Source organism: Triticum aestivum, chromosome 3D (genome assembly GCF_018294505.1).
Source record: "Triticum aestivum cultivar Chinese Spring chromosome 3D, IWGSC CS RefSeq v2.1, whole genome shotgun sequence".
NCBI classification, from domain to species: Eukaryota; Viridiplantae; Streptophyta; class Magnoliopsida; order Poales; family Poaceae; genus Triticum; species Triticum aestivum.
The window spans coordinates 455,515,202-455,534,759 of NC_057802.1; the positions used below are offsets into that span (position 1 = coordinate 455,515,202).

At 46.6% G+C, this 19,558-nt stretch overlaps 2 protein-coding genes across 4 annotated transcripts; one reads left to right on the plus strand and one right to left on the minus strand.

Annotated features, from left to right (window-relative positions):
• The first annotated feature begins 351 nt into the window (after window positions 1–351).
• On the plus strand, window positions 352–5,419 carry LOC123079612 (glutamyl-tRNA(Gln) amidotransferase subunit A). 3 transcript variants are annotated; one of them, XM_044502406.1, is made up of 13 exons: window positions 352–695; window positions 1,897–1,998; window positions 2,084–2,200; window positions 2,318–2,548; window positions 2,630–2,712; window positions 2,822–2,922; window positions 3,205–3,328; window positions 3,494–3,648; window positions 3,728–3,864; window positions 3,948–4,118; window positions 4,224–4,448; window positions 4,538–4,771; window positions 4,908–5,419. In XM_044502406.1, exons 1-13 carry the CDS (start codon window positions 525–527, stop codon window positions 4,980–4,982), a joined length of 1,926 nt encoding a protein of 641 aa, XP_044358341.1. In that variant the 5' UTR covers window positions 352–524; the 3' UTR covers window positions 4,983–5,419. The 3 variants fall into 3 exon arrangements, with proteins under 3 accessions (XP_044358341.1, XP_044358342.1, XP_044358343.1); XM_044502407.1 differs by having other exon boundaries at window positions 2,093–2,200; XM_044502408.1 differs by lacking the exon at window positions 1,897–1,998.
• A 1,524-nt stretch (window positions 5,420–6,943) lies between these two features.
• On the minus strand, window positions 6,944–7,773 carry LOC123074932 (uncharacterized). Its single transcript, XM_044497655.1, has one exon. It carries the CDS (start codon window positions 7,670–7,672, stop codon window positions 7,172–7,174), a length of 501 nt encoding a protein of 166 aa, XP_044353590.1. The 5' UTR covers window positions 7,673–7,773; the 3' UTR covers window positions 6,944–7,171.
• Between the last annotated feature and the right edge of the window lie 11,785 nt (window positions 7,774–19,558).

A 19,558-nucleotide genomic window follows, 5' to 3' on the forward strand; every position in this document is an offset into this window, starting at 1 on the left:
GCAGAAGCCGGCACACAGCGGTGGCCGTGCTGCAATCCCAGCACCCTGAGACAGGGACGACAAAGCTGGCACCAGCGCTGGTGCTGCCAGGGCCGGCGCCGTCGACGAACCCGGCCGCCGCGTCATGCGAAGGAGCCCGACAGAGGAGACGTAGTGTGCGGCAGCTGCGAGCTTTTCCCTTGCGCGCACTGTGTGTGTGGGGGGGAGAAGGTTAGGGACGAAGGAAGGATAGGATCTGAACGGCTGGGAGCGAAATAATCGAACGGACAGGGTGCGGCCGGCCAAAGTTTGGGCCGGCGCACCGGCGCCTATCAGGGCCCTTCATTTAATCATCACTGGCGGACGCTAATGAAAAGCGCGAGAAGGAGACCAACTGATTTCAGCGGAGACCTTACTTAAATCTGCCACCGGCGAACACCAGGATCTTCTCTCTCTCAGGCAGCGGATAGAGATCCTCTGTTCCATTAAATCCCCTCTCTATCGGTCCCCGGCTGACGCGCGCGGGCGCCCGCCAGGTGTCGGCCATGCGGATTCCACGTGGAGGCCGCCGCCCGCCGCCGAGTCTCCACCACCTCCTCCTCCTCCTCGCCGCCCTCTGTTTCGCTGCCCTGAAAACCGCCGCCGCCGCTCCCAGAACAGCAGGAGGCACCGAAGAAGGAGGAGGCGGCATCGCCAGCGTCACCGGCGGCATCATGGTACGCCGATTTCTTTAGAACTACTTCTATTCGATTCAGCACCAGCAGCATAGTGGCGCAACGTGGTGATTGAGTTGAGATTGAGACCAACGAAATGGTCTCGTCGTCGATTAAAAAGGAATCAGATGGCGAGCGAGTTCATTGATAGACCAGCAAGTGGCCTTTCGTGAACAATAGTGATTGCTCAGCGATTAGCGAAGTGGGTACTAGGCTGATAGCTTGGCTTCGTACTATGCTACTGTTCATGTCGTGACCTTGCCTCTCTGGTTGGCAGTTGGCACCAGCGAACTGTCGGCTTCTTGGAGTGCCCTACTGCAGTTAAGCCGTTCAGGCCGGGGAAGAGGATTTGTGGCTCTCGGGTGCCACACGCCATAGCATTAAAAAAGATAATAGAAAATTTCGAAAAATTCTGAAATTTTGGATATGAAACATGGGTACCCGTTGTAGACACGTGTTCAGTTTCGAGGGGAATGGGTGCCGGTGGTAATGTCAGTAAAAAAGACAAAAAATATCGTATGTGTAGAAAAAAATAACTGGGTGTAACGTAAGTCGGACCGTATTTCCTACGCTGCAGATACCACGGGCACCAATTCCCCACAAAAATGAACACGGGTATACAATGGGCACTCAGGTTTCGTATCCCAAAATTTCACATTTTTTTTGGAATTTCTTGATATTTTTTGGATGCTATTTTTATATAGGGGTGTGTGGCACCTGGGTGCTCCAATGCATTTCCTTTCAGGACGGCTGCTATTTTTTCTTTCAGGTGGTGGGGGTGCAAAACGCTCTTTTGTTGTGTTTTTGACATTTCACAGCTGATTCCTGCCTTATCACTGCATTATGCAGGCACTTCAGTTTTTTTTTTCTTTAGTAATATCCGTCGTTCTGCTAGAATGTGACAATGTGGGCAATAAATATAGCTGGGCCTACTATTGGATATCTTCATTAGTTTAGTTGGAATGGTGTGCCCAAATTTCTGACTACAGGTGTTCTTTTGAGGATAAGAAGTGATCAGGATTAATGGTGTACATGCTACATCCCACTACTAACTAGGCGTTGCTCCCACACAGTCACATTTTTTCCAGATTGGTGTTTTTTCTTTCTTCTAATTGTCTGGTGTCTAACCATAAGGTCACAAATGATTCATGTACAATGTGCTCTTAGGAAACTTTCTTATGGTTTATTATGTTTGTGGAAACAGACATGGGCCACGTGGCCACCAAAATGCGCATGGTTACCCTTGCGAACGAGTGGGAAGAGTCACTCATATAATCTTGTTTCCAAATACCACAAGATTTGGAAGGCATGGACTTCTCTACTGTTAAATTTAGCAATGTTCTTCTCAATTTTTTATTACTGGGCCTATCGATTTACCTCTATATTTTCAGGGCACGAAGGATGCTATTTCTGCAAAAGATATTTCGAGAAAAGAACCAGTAGGCGGTGTGATTGCCTTGAAGGAGTCCATGAAGTACTTCGATGCTGATTTTTTCAACGATTCAAAAGTACTTATGAAGGGTTCCCTTATAATTTTCAAGTCCTAATGTGTTAGTATTTTTTTCCAATAATTATGGTGTTAACGTTGTTGTTTTATCCACCTATACTCCGCTTGGTTCTGCCAGCTATGTGAGATGGAAAACGGCGCAAAAGAATTTAATGTGCCTGCATTTAGAGAAAACCGAAGGTTGGTGGCTATAAAGGATGGTGGATTGCATGACCCTTCTGTTCTAGTCTTCAAATCATCATGGAGTTGGAGTAGCAAAAGCAAAGTCAAGGAGAGTGAAATGTTCGACTATCCTCAAACCTCTATGCCACAGCGTCCTAGTAATGATGAAGATATTGCCTTTATGTCGGTCAGTTTTATTAACCATTTTATCATACGTTGGTTATGGACTTCAAATGAATTTCTTTTGATTCGACAATCTCCATGTCAGATAATTGAGCTTGGGGAGCTTATTAGGACAAAGAAAATAACATCACGTGAACTTACTGATGTATTTTTAAGGAGATTAAAAAGGTTTGGCTATTTCTCTGCCTTCCTCACATTTTTCACATGGACTTATATGAGTATAACATTAGACTGAGAATTATTTCTTAATCATGTAGTTGTTTGATATTTTAATTAGGTATGGTACTGTTCTTGAATCTGTTATTACATACACTGAAGATTTAGCATACAAGCAAGCAAAAGAGGCAGATGACTTGCTGGAGCAAGGAAAATACCTTGGTATGTGAGAAATCTCCCTGGAATTATAAGATGGCCATTTGATTTTTCCTAAATCCTTTGTTTCATCGATAACGTTTTCGGTATACATAGCTTCCTGTTAAGATTGATTCTCACTTTATTGAGGAGGTGTGGAACAGAATGATGAGCAGTAATATCGTGCGCTAGTTCAACCTTTTACAAGTGTTTTAAAACTCCGAAGGGGGAAGTCTCTCGATTATGTGGCCATCCAGTGTCAGTACTATGCTAACACATAAATGTTGTACTGACAACTTCTCACACTAGGTCCCCTGCATGGCATTCCATATGGCCTGAAAGATATAATTGCAGTACCAGAATACAATACAACTTGGGGCTCAAAGACATTCAAGAATCAAGTTATTGATATGGAAGCTTTTGTATACAAAAGGTTTGTTCATTTCTCCTGCAGCATAGTGTTTAAGCAATGTTTGCTTTTGAAATAAAACTGCGAGGGAAACGCCTACAGTATGAACAGGCGCACAAATTCACGTCCTATGGTCACTTTCTGTGTTTAAGCAGTGTTCTGAGTTCCATGTGTATCATCATTCTACAGATTGAAGTCCGCTGGGGCAGTCCTTGTAGCGAAGCTTGTGACAGGTTCACTCGCCTATGATGATATATGGTTTGGGGGAAGAACACGAAACCCATGGAACATCGAGGAATTTTCTACTGGTTCATCAGCAGGGCCAACAGCTAGCACCAGTGCAGGTTTACTTGTAAACATATTTGCACCTGTAACCAGACGAATAATATGTATACTAAATGAAACTTCTTTTCACTCTCCTAGGACTGGTTCCCTTTGCAATTGGTTCGGAAACGGCAGGATCCATAACATATCCTGCTGCTAGATGTGGAGTAACTGCTTTGCGCCCATCATTTGGAACAGTTGCACGGACCGGCGTCATGAGCCTTTCCGAGAGTCTGGTATGTTCATGCAAATTATTCATTTTCCCGTACAGATTGGATTCAGTCTTGTAAATGATGAGTTTATTATCGTAACATGGCAGGACAAACTTGGTCCTTTCTGCAGAAGCGCAGCAGACTGTGCTATTGTATTAGATGCAATCCGTGGCGCGGATGCTGGTGATCCCTCGTCTCGTGAAATTGCTTTAGAGGACCCGTTTCATGTCGACATCACAAAACTTACTGTTGGATATCTTGACAGCGCTGAGATGGAGGTAACTGGGATCCTAAATGTGTTCGGCAGTCTGGTTCATGTAATGAAATTGCTCGTTCCTGATCTGATCCTCGGATAAACTCTGTTCTTGATTTCACAATACCAGGTTGTCAAGGTCCTTTCTGCCAAGGGTGCTAAGCTTGTGCCTTTCAAGTTGAACTACAACGTCGAATCAGTTCAGTTCATTCTAAACATCACGATGGACGTCGATATGCTTGCACATTTTGACAACTGGCAACGCGAAGGACACGACGATGACTACGAAGCTCAAGACCAGTGGCCGGTGGAGCTCCGTCGCGCACGATTGGTCCCAGCAGTCGACTATGTACAGGTGATATACCAAGCAAACCAAACACAATGACAATACCTATTCACTGTATCCGAACGAGCTTAGCTTAATTATGGAGTTGCGACGAACAGGCACAGAGAGCGCGAGGTAGGCTGATCAGGGAGGTCCAGGAGAGCTTCACGGTTGACGCGTTCATCGGCAACGCGACCGACTGGGAGCTCGTTTGTCTGGGAAACCTCGTGGGGTTGCCCATCGTCGTGGTGCCTACGGGCTTCAAGAGCATCGAACACCCACCAAAAGGCAACACGAGGAGACGAACCACAGTGACGACGGGCATATATGCTCCCCCTGACCATGACCACATTGTAAGCTTTTTTCTTGTCCCAGGACATCTTACTTATCTTGAGCAACGGCACTACTAGAGTTCACAGCAAGAAACTTGTTGACATGAGGAACGGTGATGATGCTGACCATGTTTGTGTGTTCTGAATTTGATCGCAGGCTCTAGCGTTGGCGATGGCGTACCAGTCCGTCACCGATCACCACAAACAACGGCCACCGATTGACGCAAACTAGAAAATACACAAGTGATTAGCCGGCTGATGAAATGGTATTGAGAAGAAAACTCCGTGTGCTGTTTCCCTTGAGACAAATGAAATATTTCTACGGCGGCAGGGCCATAGATTGTGAGTTACATTGGGGGATGCACGGATTCTCGCTGGAGTGACACGCCACAAATTCTGCCACTGATTGGAGAGAAGTGCAAACTGGAGTGGGGGCAAATCAGTGGAGTGATGGTACTTCTTGTGTAATAGATCTGAAAACTTTAAGCATTTTTAATTGAAAAGTGCAAGCAAACTCTCGTGAGATTTGTAGACTTTAGTGGGGGGCCCTGGCCCTTGTTGAGCTCTATGCAGATCCGTCTCTGCAAAGACCAAGTTTTTAGTCATGGCCAAAATATTGGCAGGATATCTTTTAGCCACAATTCATATACCACACTATGAATTGAGTTCTGAGCATTTGCTTGGGTCGATCGTAGGTAATCAGCTGGGCCTGAGAGCATTTTATTTGACAGAATAAGCTGGCTGAAAGGACGATGTATGATTTTTAGATGGTGGGGCATCACTTGCACGACTGGCGACACATGTTAGTGGCGTACTTAGCCTACTTAACATGCTTGATCTAAGGCCTAATCTAAGGAATGCCAGCTATATTGATCTAATGGTGAGAGGATCTTGACTTGACTAACATAATGCTAATACCCGGAGTGCTCTCAGATTGAGTTGACTTGCAATTTCTCTCAAGTGACAGCTGCTCATTCGCGATTTCACATGGATTCTGTACGGCAAACATGTGCAAGAACTTTTAATTAATGCGAAGTTCTGTACAATTGAAAATTTGAATGACAACATTCAAAATTTTCTACTCGAATACCGAACTGAAAATAATGGTGTTGCAATCTATGAAGTGTTGTCGTGTGATTTAGACCTTGCGTTAAATTTATGAGTTCTATCCTTGTTATCTCCAAATGTTCTAGGTACGTGTGTATTACGTCCTCCGTGGTGCATTACGTACAAGTTTATGGTGCATTGTCAGATTGTTGACGTTGATTGAGCACAAATTATATGTATCTACAGCACCGGGGTTGAGGTGCATCAGACACTGATTGTGTTCTCTAGAATTTTTTTTGGAACATATAAAACACATAAACAATACGTATTTAGCATATCACACAATTTGCCGAAATTCCAAGGGCAGCTCAAGAACAAAATAAATCACGGTGTAGATAATTGACACCAGGACCAGTTAACAACCCAAATTAGATCAGCTTGTATTCTCAACTGGAATTTCCCTTCTTCTTTTTCTGTTACTGGAGATATGTTTTGAATTTTGGATTTGAAATTTTCAGTTTAATTTGGATTAGCCACTATTCGCAACAAGATTTATCATTTTGTGTTTCTTAAGTAGTGGTTTAAACTTTAGTTTTTTTCTTGTGTGTGGTATGGTACATAAATGTTACTTCTATATCCTCTCTTTTTCTTCTTATTAGAACTTCTCTAAGCATTTCGGACAATAATTGGGGTTGGGGTACCTTTCTCCACTTCCCTTTCCTTTCGTGTAGTATCCGATTCATGTTGGTACTTATCATTTCCTTCAACAGTTCCTCGGCAATGGGGGGATCTTAAGTCGATTTGCCGACAATAGGCATTGTAATCCAAATGGATAACCTACCTTGCCCTGCCACTTTGGTTGTGTTCCTTTTACTTTCATGAGCAGTGCTTGTGAGATTCTCCTAGGGATTTGTCGAAAACCCGCATACGCTGAATTAAATGTGCCAAGTGGAGTTTAGTGCCTGCAGCAGGTGACTAATATAAAGATGAAATTCATTGAATCACACATTGTCTTCTGTTTTGAACGAGAGGAAACACTCCCATGTTATGAAAGATTTTTGTAGAAACTTGAATCGACTCAACCATATCTTTCTTTTTGGTGATGGCACACACTATGAAAGATTTTCCCAGAAAAATTCAATCAGCTCAGCTAAATATCTCTGTACATGTTGGGGGGCTTACAATAGTTTTTTCCTCTCATCTCCGATCTATGAACCACTAAACCCTCTGTACATCACTGTACATACATGTGTCAGGGCATTGAGAACTGGAAATACGTTCTCCATCGTGGTATTCACATCGGAAGACAGAGAGGAAGCAAGAATAATAGGAGGAGGGAGGGGTAAAGAAAGATGAGAGAACTCTTCGAGCCCTCTACTCCGAGGCCTCCTCCACTATGCTCTCGAGCTCCGGCCGCCACACGCCGACCCTGCAGCCGCTCCGCCGCCGCCGGTGGGCGCCCGACGCGGTCTTCTCGGACAGCAGCTCCGTCAGGTAGTTGTCCTGCTCCGCGGTGCTCGCGGCGCCGCCGCTCTTGCCCCGGCTGCTCGGCCGCTTGCTCTTCTTGGGGCCCGGCCGGCTCTTCTTCCTCCTGTCGACCGCCGGCACCGTCGCGGACGGGATGAGGAAGTAGATGCGGCCGCGCTTGAGCTCGGTGTCCGGCGACACGATGACGAGCTTCTTGCTGGGGCACCCGACGCCGGCGGAGGACCACGCCGTGGCGATGGTGTGGTTGGGGTGCTCGGCGAGGACGGCGCCGCCGGTGATCGGGCAGCTGAACTCGTCGACGCGGCCGCTGAGGTGGACGATGCGGACCACGTCGAAGGAGCCGCAGGGGAGCATGCAGGTCAGGCAGCACCGCAGGCTGTTGCCCATGTTGTCGTCGTCGTCGCCGGCGCTGGAGCTCGAGTCGACGGCGATGAGATCGATCGATCGATCGCTAGCCTGGCTTGTTTAATTGGCTGCTGTTTGTTTGCTTGTGGGTTGTGATGGCAGTGGCAACTGGCAAAGGGGTTTATATAGCGCGCCAAGTGGAGTTTGCGGGGTGCCAGCTCAAGTCATAACTATCTTTGGTGGCTATTAAAATGTGTAGAGCTACGGCCACACCTAGGTATTACCCCATCCATTTCCTTTTTAGGCCATATTTGATTGGTTTAAGATAAAAATTTAATCACCAATTGATTTTCTTTTAAAATATGAATCTAATAACATTTATTTATTTATATGTTATGAAAGTGCACAATAATAGTGATTGTTGATGAGAATCTTGCCTTAACCATCAAAGTACACTTCACGTACCGCTATCAGGAGAGTACACAGTATGGATGGACTGGTTTACATATTCATAAGAAAGTTGTTATGTGTAATTTTACAAACAAAATTTTGATGTATTAGTGCTTCTTTTTTTTTGATAAATGGCGTTTTTATTATGTAAAAATGTAGCATCAAACGGATACAAAGCATTAAGAGTATCACCCGTCCTCTGCATAATTAGGATGCACACGACCAAATACCGACAGTCTGACAAAAAGAAAGGTAAAAAGCCGACAATTCGGCAATAGTAGGGTCATATTGACCGACACTATGCCTATGTCAAAAGAGATGATGGGCTGATCCGGAGGTTATGCTGATACCCATGTTGGGTAAAATCCTTTATAGCCACTTGCTTCAACTGCGTACACACTGTCTTGAACAGTGGTTGATACTCCGCTTGTTGTAGCGTAGACCATGTACTAAGCGAGTGCGTACAGAAAATAATCTGCAAATGAGAAGCATTTTTGTCATTAAAAACAAAATCATTCTACATAGACAAAGCGTCCATGGTAAGGCATACACTCCCACCCTTATTAGCGTTTTGAACCTGTTTGAAATATCGTTCAGCCAATGACAAAGAATATTGGAAACACTGGTGGGCGGATACAAATTTGACGCTATTTAAATGTCTGACCACGTAGATCGCGCAAATTTACATTGGAAAAATAGGTGTTTGATTGTCTCATCATGAGTACAAAAACAAAACTTATTACTTCCTGGCCAGTTGCACCGTGTGAGGTTGTCCTTAATTAGCACAACTCCCCAACAAAGATACCACATGAAGATTTTAACTTTAAGTGAAATCTCTGTTGGAAATATGCCCTAGAGGCAATAATAAAATGGTTATTATAATATTTCCTTGTTCATGATAATTGTCTATTGTTCATGCTATAATTGTGTTATCCGGAAATCGTAATACATGTGTGAATACATAGACCACAACATGTCCCTAGTGAGCCTCTAGTTGACTAGCTCGTTGATCAACAGATAGTCATGGTTTCCTGACTATGGACATTGGATGTCATTGATAATGGGATCACATCATTAGGAGAATGATGTGATGGACAAGACCCAATCCTAAGCATAGCACAAGATCGTGTAGTTCGTTTGCTAGAGCTTTTCCAAATGTCAAGTATCATTTCCTTAGACCATGAGATTGTGCAACTCCCGGATGCCATAGGAGTGCTTTGGGTGTGCCAAATGTCACAACGTAACTGGGTGGCTATAAAGGTGCACTACGGGTATCTCCGAAAGTGTCTGTTGGGTTGGCACGAATCGAGACTGGGATTTGTCACTCCGTATGACGGAGAGGTATCTCTGGGCCCACTCGGTAATGCATCATCATAATGAGCTCAATGTGACCAAGTGTTTGGTCACGGGATCATGCATTACGGTATGAGTAAAGTGACTTGCCGGTAACGAGATTGAACAAGGTATTGGGATACCGACGATCGAATCTCGGGCAAGTAACGTACCGATTGACAAAGGGAATTGTATACGGGATTGATTGAATCCTCGACATCGTGGTTCATCCGATGAGATCATCGTGGAACATGTGGGAGCCAACATGGGTATCCAGATCCCGCTGTTGGTTATTGACCGGAGAGTCGTCTCGGTCACGTCTGCATGTCTCCCGAACCAGTAGGGTCTACACACTTAAGGTTCGGTGACGCTAGGGTTGTAGAGATATTAGTATGCGGAAATTCGAAAATTGTTCGGAGTCTCGGATGAGATCCCGGACGTCACGAGGAGTTCCGGAATGGTCCGGAGGTGAAGAATTATATATAGGAAGTCCAGTTTCGGCCACCGGGAAAGTTTCGGGGGTCACCGGTATTGTACCGGGACCACCGAAAGGGTCCCGGGGGTCCACCGGGTGGGGCTACCTATCCCGGAGGGCCCCATGGGCTGAAGTGGGGAAGGGAACCAGTCCCTGGTGGGCTGGTGCGCCCCCCTTGGGCCTCCCCTGCGCCTAGGGTTGGAAACCCTAGGGGTGGGGGGCGCCCCACTTGACTTGGGGGGCAAGTCCCCCCCCTTTGCCCCCCCCCCTGAGATGGGATCTCTGGGGGCCGGCGCCCCCTGGACCCCTATATAAAGAGGGGGGAGGGAGGGCTGCACACCCAAGCCCCTGGCGCCTCCCTCTCCCTCCCGTGACACCTCTCCCTCTCGCTGAGCTTGGCGAAGCCCTGCCGAGATCCCCGCTACTTCCACCACCACGCCGTCGTGCTGCTGGATCTCCATCAACCTCTCCTTCCCCCTTGCTGGATCAAGAACGAGGAGACGTCTTCCCAACCGTACGTGTGTTGAACGCGGAGGTGCCGTCCGTTCGGCGCTCGGTCATCGGTGATTTGGATCACGACGAGTACGACTCCATCAACCCCGTTCACTTGAACGCTTCCGCTCGCGATCTACAAGGGTATGTAGATGCACTCCTCTCTCTCGTTGCTAGATGACTCCATAGATTGATCTTGGTGATGCGTAGAAAAATTTTAATTTCTGCTACGATTCCCAACAGTGGTATCAGAGCCAGGTTTATGCGTAGTTTCTATGCACGAGTAGAACACAAAGCAGTTGTGGGCGTCGATATTGTCAATTTACTTGCCGTTACTAGTCTTATCTTGATTCGGCGGCATCGTGGGATGAAACGGCCCGGACCGACCTTACACGTACGCTTACGTGAGACAGGTTCCACCGACTGACATGCACTAGTTGCATAAGGTGGCTAGCGGGTGTCTGTCTCTCCCACTTTAGTCGGATCGGATTCGATGAAAAGGGTCCTTATGAAGGGTAAATAGAAATTGTCATATCACGATGTGGTTTTGGCGTAGGTAAGAAACGTTCTTGCTAAGAAACCTATAGCAGCCACGTAAAAAATTTGCAACAACAATTAGAGGACGTCTAACTTGTTTTTGCAGCATATGCCGTGTGATGTGATATGGCCAAAAGGATGTGATGAATGATATATGTGATGTATGAGATTGATCATGTTCTTGTAATAGGAATCACGACTTGCATGTCGATGAGTATGACAACCGACAGGAGCCATAGTAGTTGTCTTAATTTATTTATGACCTGCGTGTCAACATATAACGTCATGCAATTACTTTACTTTATTGCTAAACCGTTAGCCATAGTAGTAGAAGTAATAAATGACGAGACAACTTCATGAAGACACGATTATGGAGATCATGATGATGGAGATCATGGTGTCATGCCGGTGACGACGATGATCATGGCGCCCCGAAGATGGAGATCAAAAGGAGCAAAATGATATTGGCCATATCATGTCACTATTTGATTGCATGTGATGTTTATCATGTTTTACATCTTATTTGCTTAGAACGACGGTAGCTTAAATAAGATGATCCCTCGCAATAATTTCAAGAAAGTGTTCCCCCTAACTGTGCACCGTTGCGAAGGTTCGTTGTTTCGAAGCACCACGTGATGATCGGGTGTGATAGATTCTAACGTTCGAATACAACGGGTGTAAGACAGATTTACACACACAATACACTTAGGTTGACTTGACGAGCCTAGCATGTACAGACATGGCCTCGGAACACGGAAGACCGAAAGGTCGAGCATGAGTCGTATAGAAGATACGATCAACATGAAGATGTTCACCGATGTTGGCTAGTCCGTCTCACGTGATGATCGGACACGGCCTAGTTGACTCGGATCATGTTTCACTTAGATGACTAGAGGGATGTCTATCTGAGTGGGAGTTCATTGAATAATTTGATTAGATGAACTTAATTATCATGAACTTAGTCTAAAATCTTTACAATATGTCTTGTAGATCAAATGGCCCACGCTAATGTTGCCCTCAACTTCAACGCGTTCCTAGAGAAAACCAAGCTGAAAGATGATGGCAGCAACTATACGGACTGGGTCCGGAACCTGAGGATCATCCTCATAGCTGCCAAGAAAGATTATGTCCTAGAAGCACCGCTAGGTGACGCACCCATCCCAGAGAACCAAGACATTATGAACGCTTGGCAGCAGCGTGCTGATGATTACTCCCTCGTTCAGTGCGGCATGCTTTACAGCTTAGAACCGGGGCTCCAAAAGCGTTTTGAGCAACACGGAGCATATGAGATGTTCGAAGAGCTGAAAATGGTTTTCCAAGCTCATGCCCGGGTCGAGAGATATGAAGTCTCCGACAAGTTCTTCAGTTGTAAGATGGAGGAAAATAGTTCTATTAGTGAGCACATACTCAAAATGTCTGGGTTACACAACCGCTTGACTCAGCTGGGAGTTAATCTCCCGGATGACGCGGTCATTGACAGAATCCTTCAGTCGCTTCCACCGAGCTACAAGAGCTTTGTGATGAACTTCAATATGCAGGGGATGGAAAAGACCATTCCTGAGGTATATTCAATGCTGAAATCAACGGAGGTGGAGATCAAAAAGGAACATCAAGTGTTGATGGTGAATAAAACCACTAAGTTCAAGAAAGGCAAGGGTAAGAAGAACTTCAAGAAGGACGGCAAGGGAGTTGCCGCGCCCGGTAAGCCAGTTGCCGGGAAGAAGCCAAAGAATGGACCCAAGCCTGAGACTGAGTGTTTTTATTGCAAGGGAAGTGGTCACTGGAAGCGGAACTGCCCCAAGTACTTAGAGGACAAGAAGGCCGGCAACACCAAAGGTATATGTGATATACATGTTATTGATGTGTACCTTACCAGCACTCGTAGTAGCTCCTGGGTATTTGATACCGGTGCGGTTGCTCATATTTGTAACTCAAAGCAGGAGCTGCGGAATAAACGGAGACTGGCAAAGGACGAGGTGACGATGCGCGTCGGGAATGGTTCCAAGGTCGATGTGATCGCCGTCGGCACGCTACCTCTACATTTACCTACGGGATTAGTTTTAAACCTCAATAATTGTTATTTAGTGCCAGCTTTGAGCATGAACATTGTATCAGGATCTCGTTTAATTCGAGATGGCTACTCATTTAAATCCGAGAATAATGGTTGTTCTATTTATATGAGAGATATGTTTTATTGTCATGCCCCGCTGGTTAATGGTTTATTCTTAATGAATCTCGAACGTAGTGTTACACATATTCATAGTGTGAGTACCAAAAGATGTAAGGTTGATAATGATAGTCCCACATACTTGTGGCACCGCCGTCTTGGTCACATTGGTGTCAAGCGCATGAAGAAGCTCCATGTTGATGGACTTTTAGAGTCTCTTGATTACGAATCATTTGACACGTGCGAACCATGCCTCATGGGTAAGATGACCAAGACTTCGTTCTCCGGAACAATGAAACGAGCAACCAACTTATTGGAAATCATACATACTGATGTGTGCGGTCCAATGAGTGTTGAGGCTCGCGGTGGCTATTGTTATGTTCTCACTCTCACTGATGACTTGAGTAGATATGGGTATGTCTACCTAATGAAACACAAGTCTGAGACATTTGAAAAGTTCAAGGAATTTCAGAGTGAGGTTGAGAATCAACGTGACAGGAAAATAAAATTCTTACGATCAGATCGTGGAGGGGAATATTTGAGTCACGAATTTGGCACACACTTAAGGAAATGTGGAATAGTTTCACAACTCACGCCGCCTGGAACACCACAGCGAAATGGTGTGTCCGAACATCGTAATCGCACTCTTGGCAGCCTCGGAGGCAGCGCATGAAGCAATCTGGATGAAGGAGTTCATCACCAACCTAGGAGCCATACCCAATGCGTCGAGGCCAATCACCCTCTTCTGTGACAACACTGGAGCTATTGCCCTTGCCAAGGAGCCCAGGTTTCACAGGAAGACCAGGCATATCAAGCGACGCTTCAACTCCATTCGTGAAAATGTTCAAAATGGAGACATAGATATTTGTAAAGTACATACGGACCTGAATGTAGCAGATCCGTTGACTAAACCTCTCCCTAGAGAAAAACATGATCAACACCAGAAATCTATGGGTCTTCGATTCATCACAATGTAACTAGATTATTGACTCTAGTGCAAGTGGGAGACTGTTGGAAATATGCCCTAGAGGCAATAATAAAATGGTTATTATAATATTTCCTTGTTCATGATAATTGTCTATTGTTCATGCTATAATTGTGTTATCCGGAAATCGTAATACATGTGTGAATACATAGACCACGATCAACAGATAGTCATGGTTTCCTGACTATGGACATTGGATGTCATTGATAATGGGATCACATCATTAGGAGAATGATGTGATGGACAAGACCCAATCCTAAGCATAGCACAAGATCGTGTAGTTCGTTTGCTAGAGCTTTTCCAAATGTCAAGTATCATTTCCTTAGACCATGAGATTGTGCAACTCCCGGATGCCATAGGAGTGCTTTGGGTGTGCCAAATGTCACAACGTAACTGGGTGGCTATAAAGGTGCACTACGGGTATCTCCGAAAGTGTCTGTTGGGTTGGCACGAATCGAGACTGGGATTTGTCACTCCGTATGACGGAGAGGTATCTCTGGGCCCACTCGGTAATGCATCATCATAATGAGCTCAATGTGACCAAGTGTTTGGTCACGGGATCATGCATTACGGTATGAGTAAAGTGACTTGCCGGTAACGAGATTGAACAAGGTATTGGGATACCGACGATCGAATCTCGGGCAAGTAACGTACCGATTGACAAAGGGAATTGTATACGGGATTGATTGAATCCTCGACATCGTGGTTCATCCGATGAGATCATCGTGGAACATGTGGGAGCCAACACGGGTATCCAGATCCCGCTGTTGGTTATTGACCGGAGAGTCGTCTCGGTCATGTCTGCATGTCTCCCGAACCCGTAGGGTCTACACACTTAAGGTTCGGTGATGCTAGGGTTGTAGAGATATTAGTATGCGGAAATCCGAAAGTTGTTCGGAGTCCCGGATGAGATCCCGGACGTCACGAGGAGTTCCGGAATGGTCCGAAGGTGAAGAATTATATATAGGAAGTCCAGTTTCGGCCACCGAGAAAGTTTCGGGGGTCACCGGTATTGTACCGGGACCACCGGAAGGGTCCCGGGGGTCCACCGGGTGGGGCCACCTATCCCGGAGGGCCCCATGGGCTGAAGTGGGGAAGGGAACCAGTCCCTGGTGGGCTGGTGCGCCCCCCTTGGGCCTCCCCTGTGCCTAGGGTTGGAAACCCTAGGGGTGGGGGGCGCCCCACTTGACTTGGGGGGCAAGTCCCCCCCCCTTTGGCCGCCACCCCCCCCCCCCTTGAGATGGGATCTCTGGGGGCCGGTGCCCCCCCTGGACCCCTATATAAAGAGGGGGGAGGGAGGGCTGCACACCCAAGCCCCTGGCGCCTCCCTCTCCCTCCCGTGACACCTCTCCCTCTCGCTGAGCTTGGCCCTGCCGAGATCCCCGCTAGCTACTTCCACCACCACGCCGTCGTGCTGCTGGATCTCCATCAACCTCTCCTTCCCCTTGCTGGATCAAGAAGGAGACGTCTTCCCAACCATACGTGTGTTGAACGCGGAGGTGCCGTCCGTTCGGCGCTCGGTCATCGGTGATTTGGATCACGACGAGTACGAGTCCATCAACCCCGTTCACTTGAACGCTTCCGCTCGCGATCTACAAGGGTATGTAGATGCACTCCTCTCTTTCGTTGCTAGATGACTCCATAGATTGATCTTGGTGATGCATAGAAAATTTTTAATTTCTGCTACGATTCCCAACAATCTCCGCCTTCTAATTTTTTTTGTTATTATTCACCGGTATTAGTGCTCACAAGCGGAGAATACTCTTGCAAGTTCTGCATACGCCATTTAGTTTCATGGATGCCGATAAATTTGAGGCCAACAAAATTTGATACGTCAGGGTTGTGTCAAGGTGCTAAGTTATTTGCATGGCTAGTCTTTCATAGCACAATTCTCCCGACAAACCTTCCAAGAGTGTGTTTCTAGCCTCATATAAAGTCATTTATTACCTCTACCTCAACAACCTGGAGAATTTCGTCCACCTCCGTAGTAGGCTGTCATTGCAGTCTAGCGGTTTGGGGCCTTCTTGATGGTTGGCTAGGGGATCCTTCCAACACCCTTTTGCATGATCGCCAATCGGTCAACACGAGGTTGAATGTGATCATAGGCGCCACATCCAAGGAAACCCACACAATTCGTAGTAGTCGTCTGCTATATGCATTGTGGAGCGGGTGAAAGGAATGGGACTGGGTACATATCTTCAAAGGAGTGCACCTCAGATACATGGAACTGTCCCAGTTACCATTTCAGGATATCCAACGCATCGTCGGTGCCCGTTTGCCACGCGAGTCTAGCAATGATACTAAGTAGTAGTAGTCCTCATGTAGTTTGTACACAAGTCTTTTAAATACTTGGTCTTCTTTCGTTCTTAGTTAATAGAGAGTGCGCAGGATTTTCCCAAAAACTTTATGTGTTTTAGAGATTAAATGAAACTCAATTTTAAAGTTTTCTCCAAAGACTTGTTATTGAGAAACATCAGGGGAGGCCCCTACCATATGTTTAGCAGTAATCAAAAGGTTATTCACATGATATGTTTGAAAGGATCCAATTCTCCTTAACCAATATTACCCAAGTGTTCAACGCCAATCAAGGAGGTTTCATGAGAATGGAGATCTTGTGTAGAACATATGAACTTCAAAATTCTTGCAGTGCAGAGGTCTGATAATTTTAAGCTATTTGTATGTGAGAATCGGTAGTTGGAATGCACACAATAATGTTTTTGTCCTAAAATCCAAAATAGAAATTGAATTGGGAATGGGCCAGTATCTATTGTTAGGAGGTTGTTTAGCCTTGTACCCCACTACATATCTGAGTCTTAAATTGACTCTAGCTACTTGTAGCCTTATTTAGTGAATCCTATAGTTTGAAAAATAAAGATCTCGACTTGCGCCTTTTCTTGTGAAAGTTTGACTTACAGTTTTGTCTAGCTGACTACATATAACTTTTTCAACGCAAATTCAAATGACAAATAGAGTTCATGGATGCAGAATTGTCCGCGTGAGCGTCCCTTTCTCCCTGGCTATTCCCATGGAAGTGTGTCCCCAGCATTATTGATGGAATGAAATACGGCCAGCCTTTCTATACCAACTATATCTAGACATACTTCACGGAAGAAAACGATATCTAGGCTGTAGGACAAGGAAAGACACCGTGCACCATGTTCTCGGGGCCATGCAAGTTCCTTCAAGGCTTGCATTTTAAAAATGCTTTGCCTCACTGGATACGTGTTCTCTACCTTCCCATAGATTCCTTTGGAGGCATCCCTAATAGTTTTCCGCTAGCATCCAAAAACCGAGATGGCAGCTAGATTATTATTATGATTAGGCCAATAGTTTGAGACTGTTATGGTATAAGGATGGTGGTCATGGCCTAGCCAGCTTGTGTTCTTGGGCAGAAGTTGCCACGAAGCAGCCGATCGCATGCAATGATTAGGGATGATCTTACCTGTATTATCTGTTGTGATTCTCATGGGGAACATTCCTAAACCCTAATGGCTAATGGCGTAGAGTAGAGGGGTGGCTAAGGCGGCCTAAACTTCGGAATGGAACCAGATGCTCTTGTGATAAGCATGCTGATTTGCCCTTTAAATTTGACACTTAGTATGGAACTTCCACACAGATATGCTAGTAGGATTTACTTTGCAAAGATTGTTCCATCTTAAAATATCTGGGAAAAATAGCTACACGTTTTCGCCGATGTACGCTCCTGGTGAGAATGCTTTTATGAAGAAGAAAAATCTCCACTGCCGCACTTGAAAAGATCATATAAATCTTCTTTTTTGCAAATCGACTTTGTATATTGTAACAAAAAAACTTTGGATTTTTAAGAATTTTTTTAAGTTCAGCTTATGAGCGAATTTAAGCTTAACTCTCATCACTTAGGAAGCCACTAACTAGCCACACCTGTCGTATGCTAGACGAGCAAATCTTGATTAGCAGAGATCTGGAAATCTCATATACACCAACCAAATCGTTGAATGCACGCCCCTTGGTACGTAGTACGAAGTACGGATCACACTGCAAAAGTAGACTGAACATGTCTTGTACTAGAGTATTACTCCTAGATGCCATTAGGTTCTTCTCTTATACTAGTGTATTACTGTATTAATTTCGATAACGTGCTAGCATCACCCATGCCCAGCCTTTTACGGGAGAACAAAATTCGAGCTCAATTCAGTAAACATGATTTCTGATTTAGTAATATTTATTTATTATCAGTCAAGTAGAGGACGGCATGAAAGCAGTACATGTACACACGGAAGAATAATCCGAGACATACTTGTCACGAGTGGCGAAGGAACCTCCGTTGTAAAGATGTCACTAACCATGAGAATGGCATTTCCCATGCTATGGGAAGCCACCGCGTGAGGTGTGATAGATCCGAGGGAAGCCTGTAAAAAACGTTGGGCGTCCGGAAGCTACCCAGCGCCAGCTCTTCACGGCACGGTGACCAAATGAGGCGCACCCAACATTCCAAATCCCCTCGTCGAACCGCCCAAATCCGCCGCCGCCCGGGAGCCGAGGCCGCTGCACTCCGGCGCTCCAACCCCAGCGGAGCAAGTTGGCGCCGCTGCCGGGGGTGTCCTGGACCGGGCGCGGGAACTTTGCGCCGCTGCACGGTGGCGTCGGGCGTACGTCGCATGCCTCGCGGGACCGAGGAAGATCCCGGGCGCGCCGGCGGGGAGCAGCGGATCTATGGGGAGTGGGGCCTGTTGTTTCTTCCCCGTACGTGTTGGGCCGCACGTCTCCCCCGCGACGTCGTGCGTCGCACGACGAGACGACGGACCGGTGCGTGCCCGTGGGTGTAGCCTCCATGTTCCGAAAATAAAGAAAGATCAACTCGGTTGCCGACGGACCTTGCTGGTTGCCCCCATCCACTGCTGATCCACGCCTCCGCAACGGTACGATGCGCTGTACGGTCAGTGGTTCGGGTGAACAAGCGCGTCCGCCCGTTCGCTGGGTCTGCCGGTGCGTGCGCAAGTTCGTCGTCGCTTGGATTTCCTGCCTGTCAGGCGAGCGCGTGAGCGACAGATGGGCGCGCAGGCGCGCACGTGCGCGCAGCGGTGGCTCAGCTCCTCCTCGTAGCTGGAGCCCTGGAGGGGAAGGAAGGAGGGAGCAGCGAAGCTTCGCGGGGGTATACTCTATCCGGCCGCGCCGTACCGTACCTGCACCGACCGCCTCGGCATCCGGCCGTCCGTCCAAGATACTCCCATTCAGATACAGTATTGGGGCGGGCAGGCGGGCAGCCCACCATTCCCGGAGCGAACTGCTCGTGCCGCGCCGCTGCATGTGGCGGCCAACCTGGCAAGCCAGATGCCAGGCTCGGAAGCATGCGCCGGCGTCTGACCCCGTCTGCTGCCCTCTGGCTGCGCCGTGCCATGTCACGTGATGGGAGTATCTACCGTATGTATGCACACTCTGTACTTGCTCTGTACCCGGACTTGTTAAGGGTTTATATTAAAGAGTCAGAAGAAATCTAGATGAACACTCGTA

Coding starts and splice junctions, on each gene's coding strand:
- LOC123079612 (XM_044502406.1), top strand. CDS start 525: ATGCGGATTCCACGTGGAGGCCGCCGCCCGCCGCCGAGTCTCCACCAC. Junction 696..1,896: donor GCGTCACCGGCGGCATCATG/GTACGCCGATTT, acceptor TTGTGGAAACAG/ACATGGGCCACGTGGCCACC. Junction 2,713..2,821: donor TTTTTAAGGAGATTAAAAAG/GTTTGGCTATTT, acceptor TATTTTAATTAG/GTATGGTACTGTTCTTGAAT.
- LOC123074932 (XM_044497655.1), bottom strand. CDS start 7,672: ATGGGCAACAGCCTGCGGTGCTGCCTGACCTGCATGCTCCCCTGCGGC.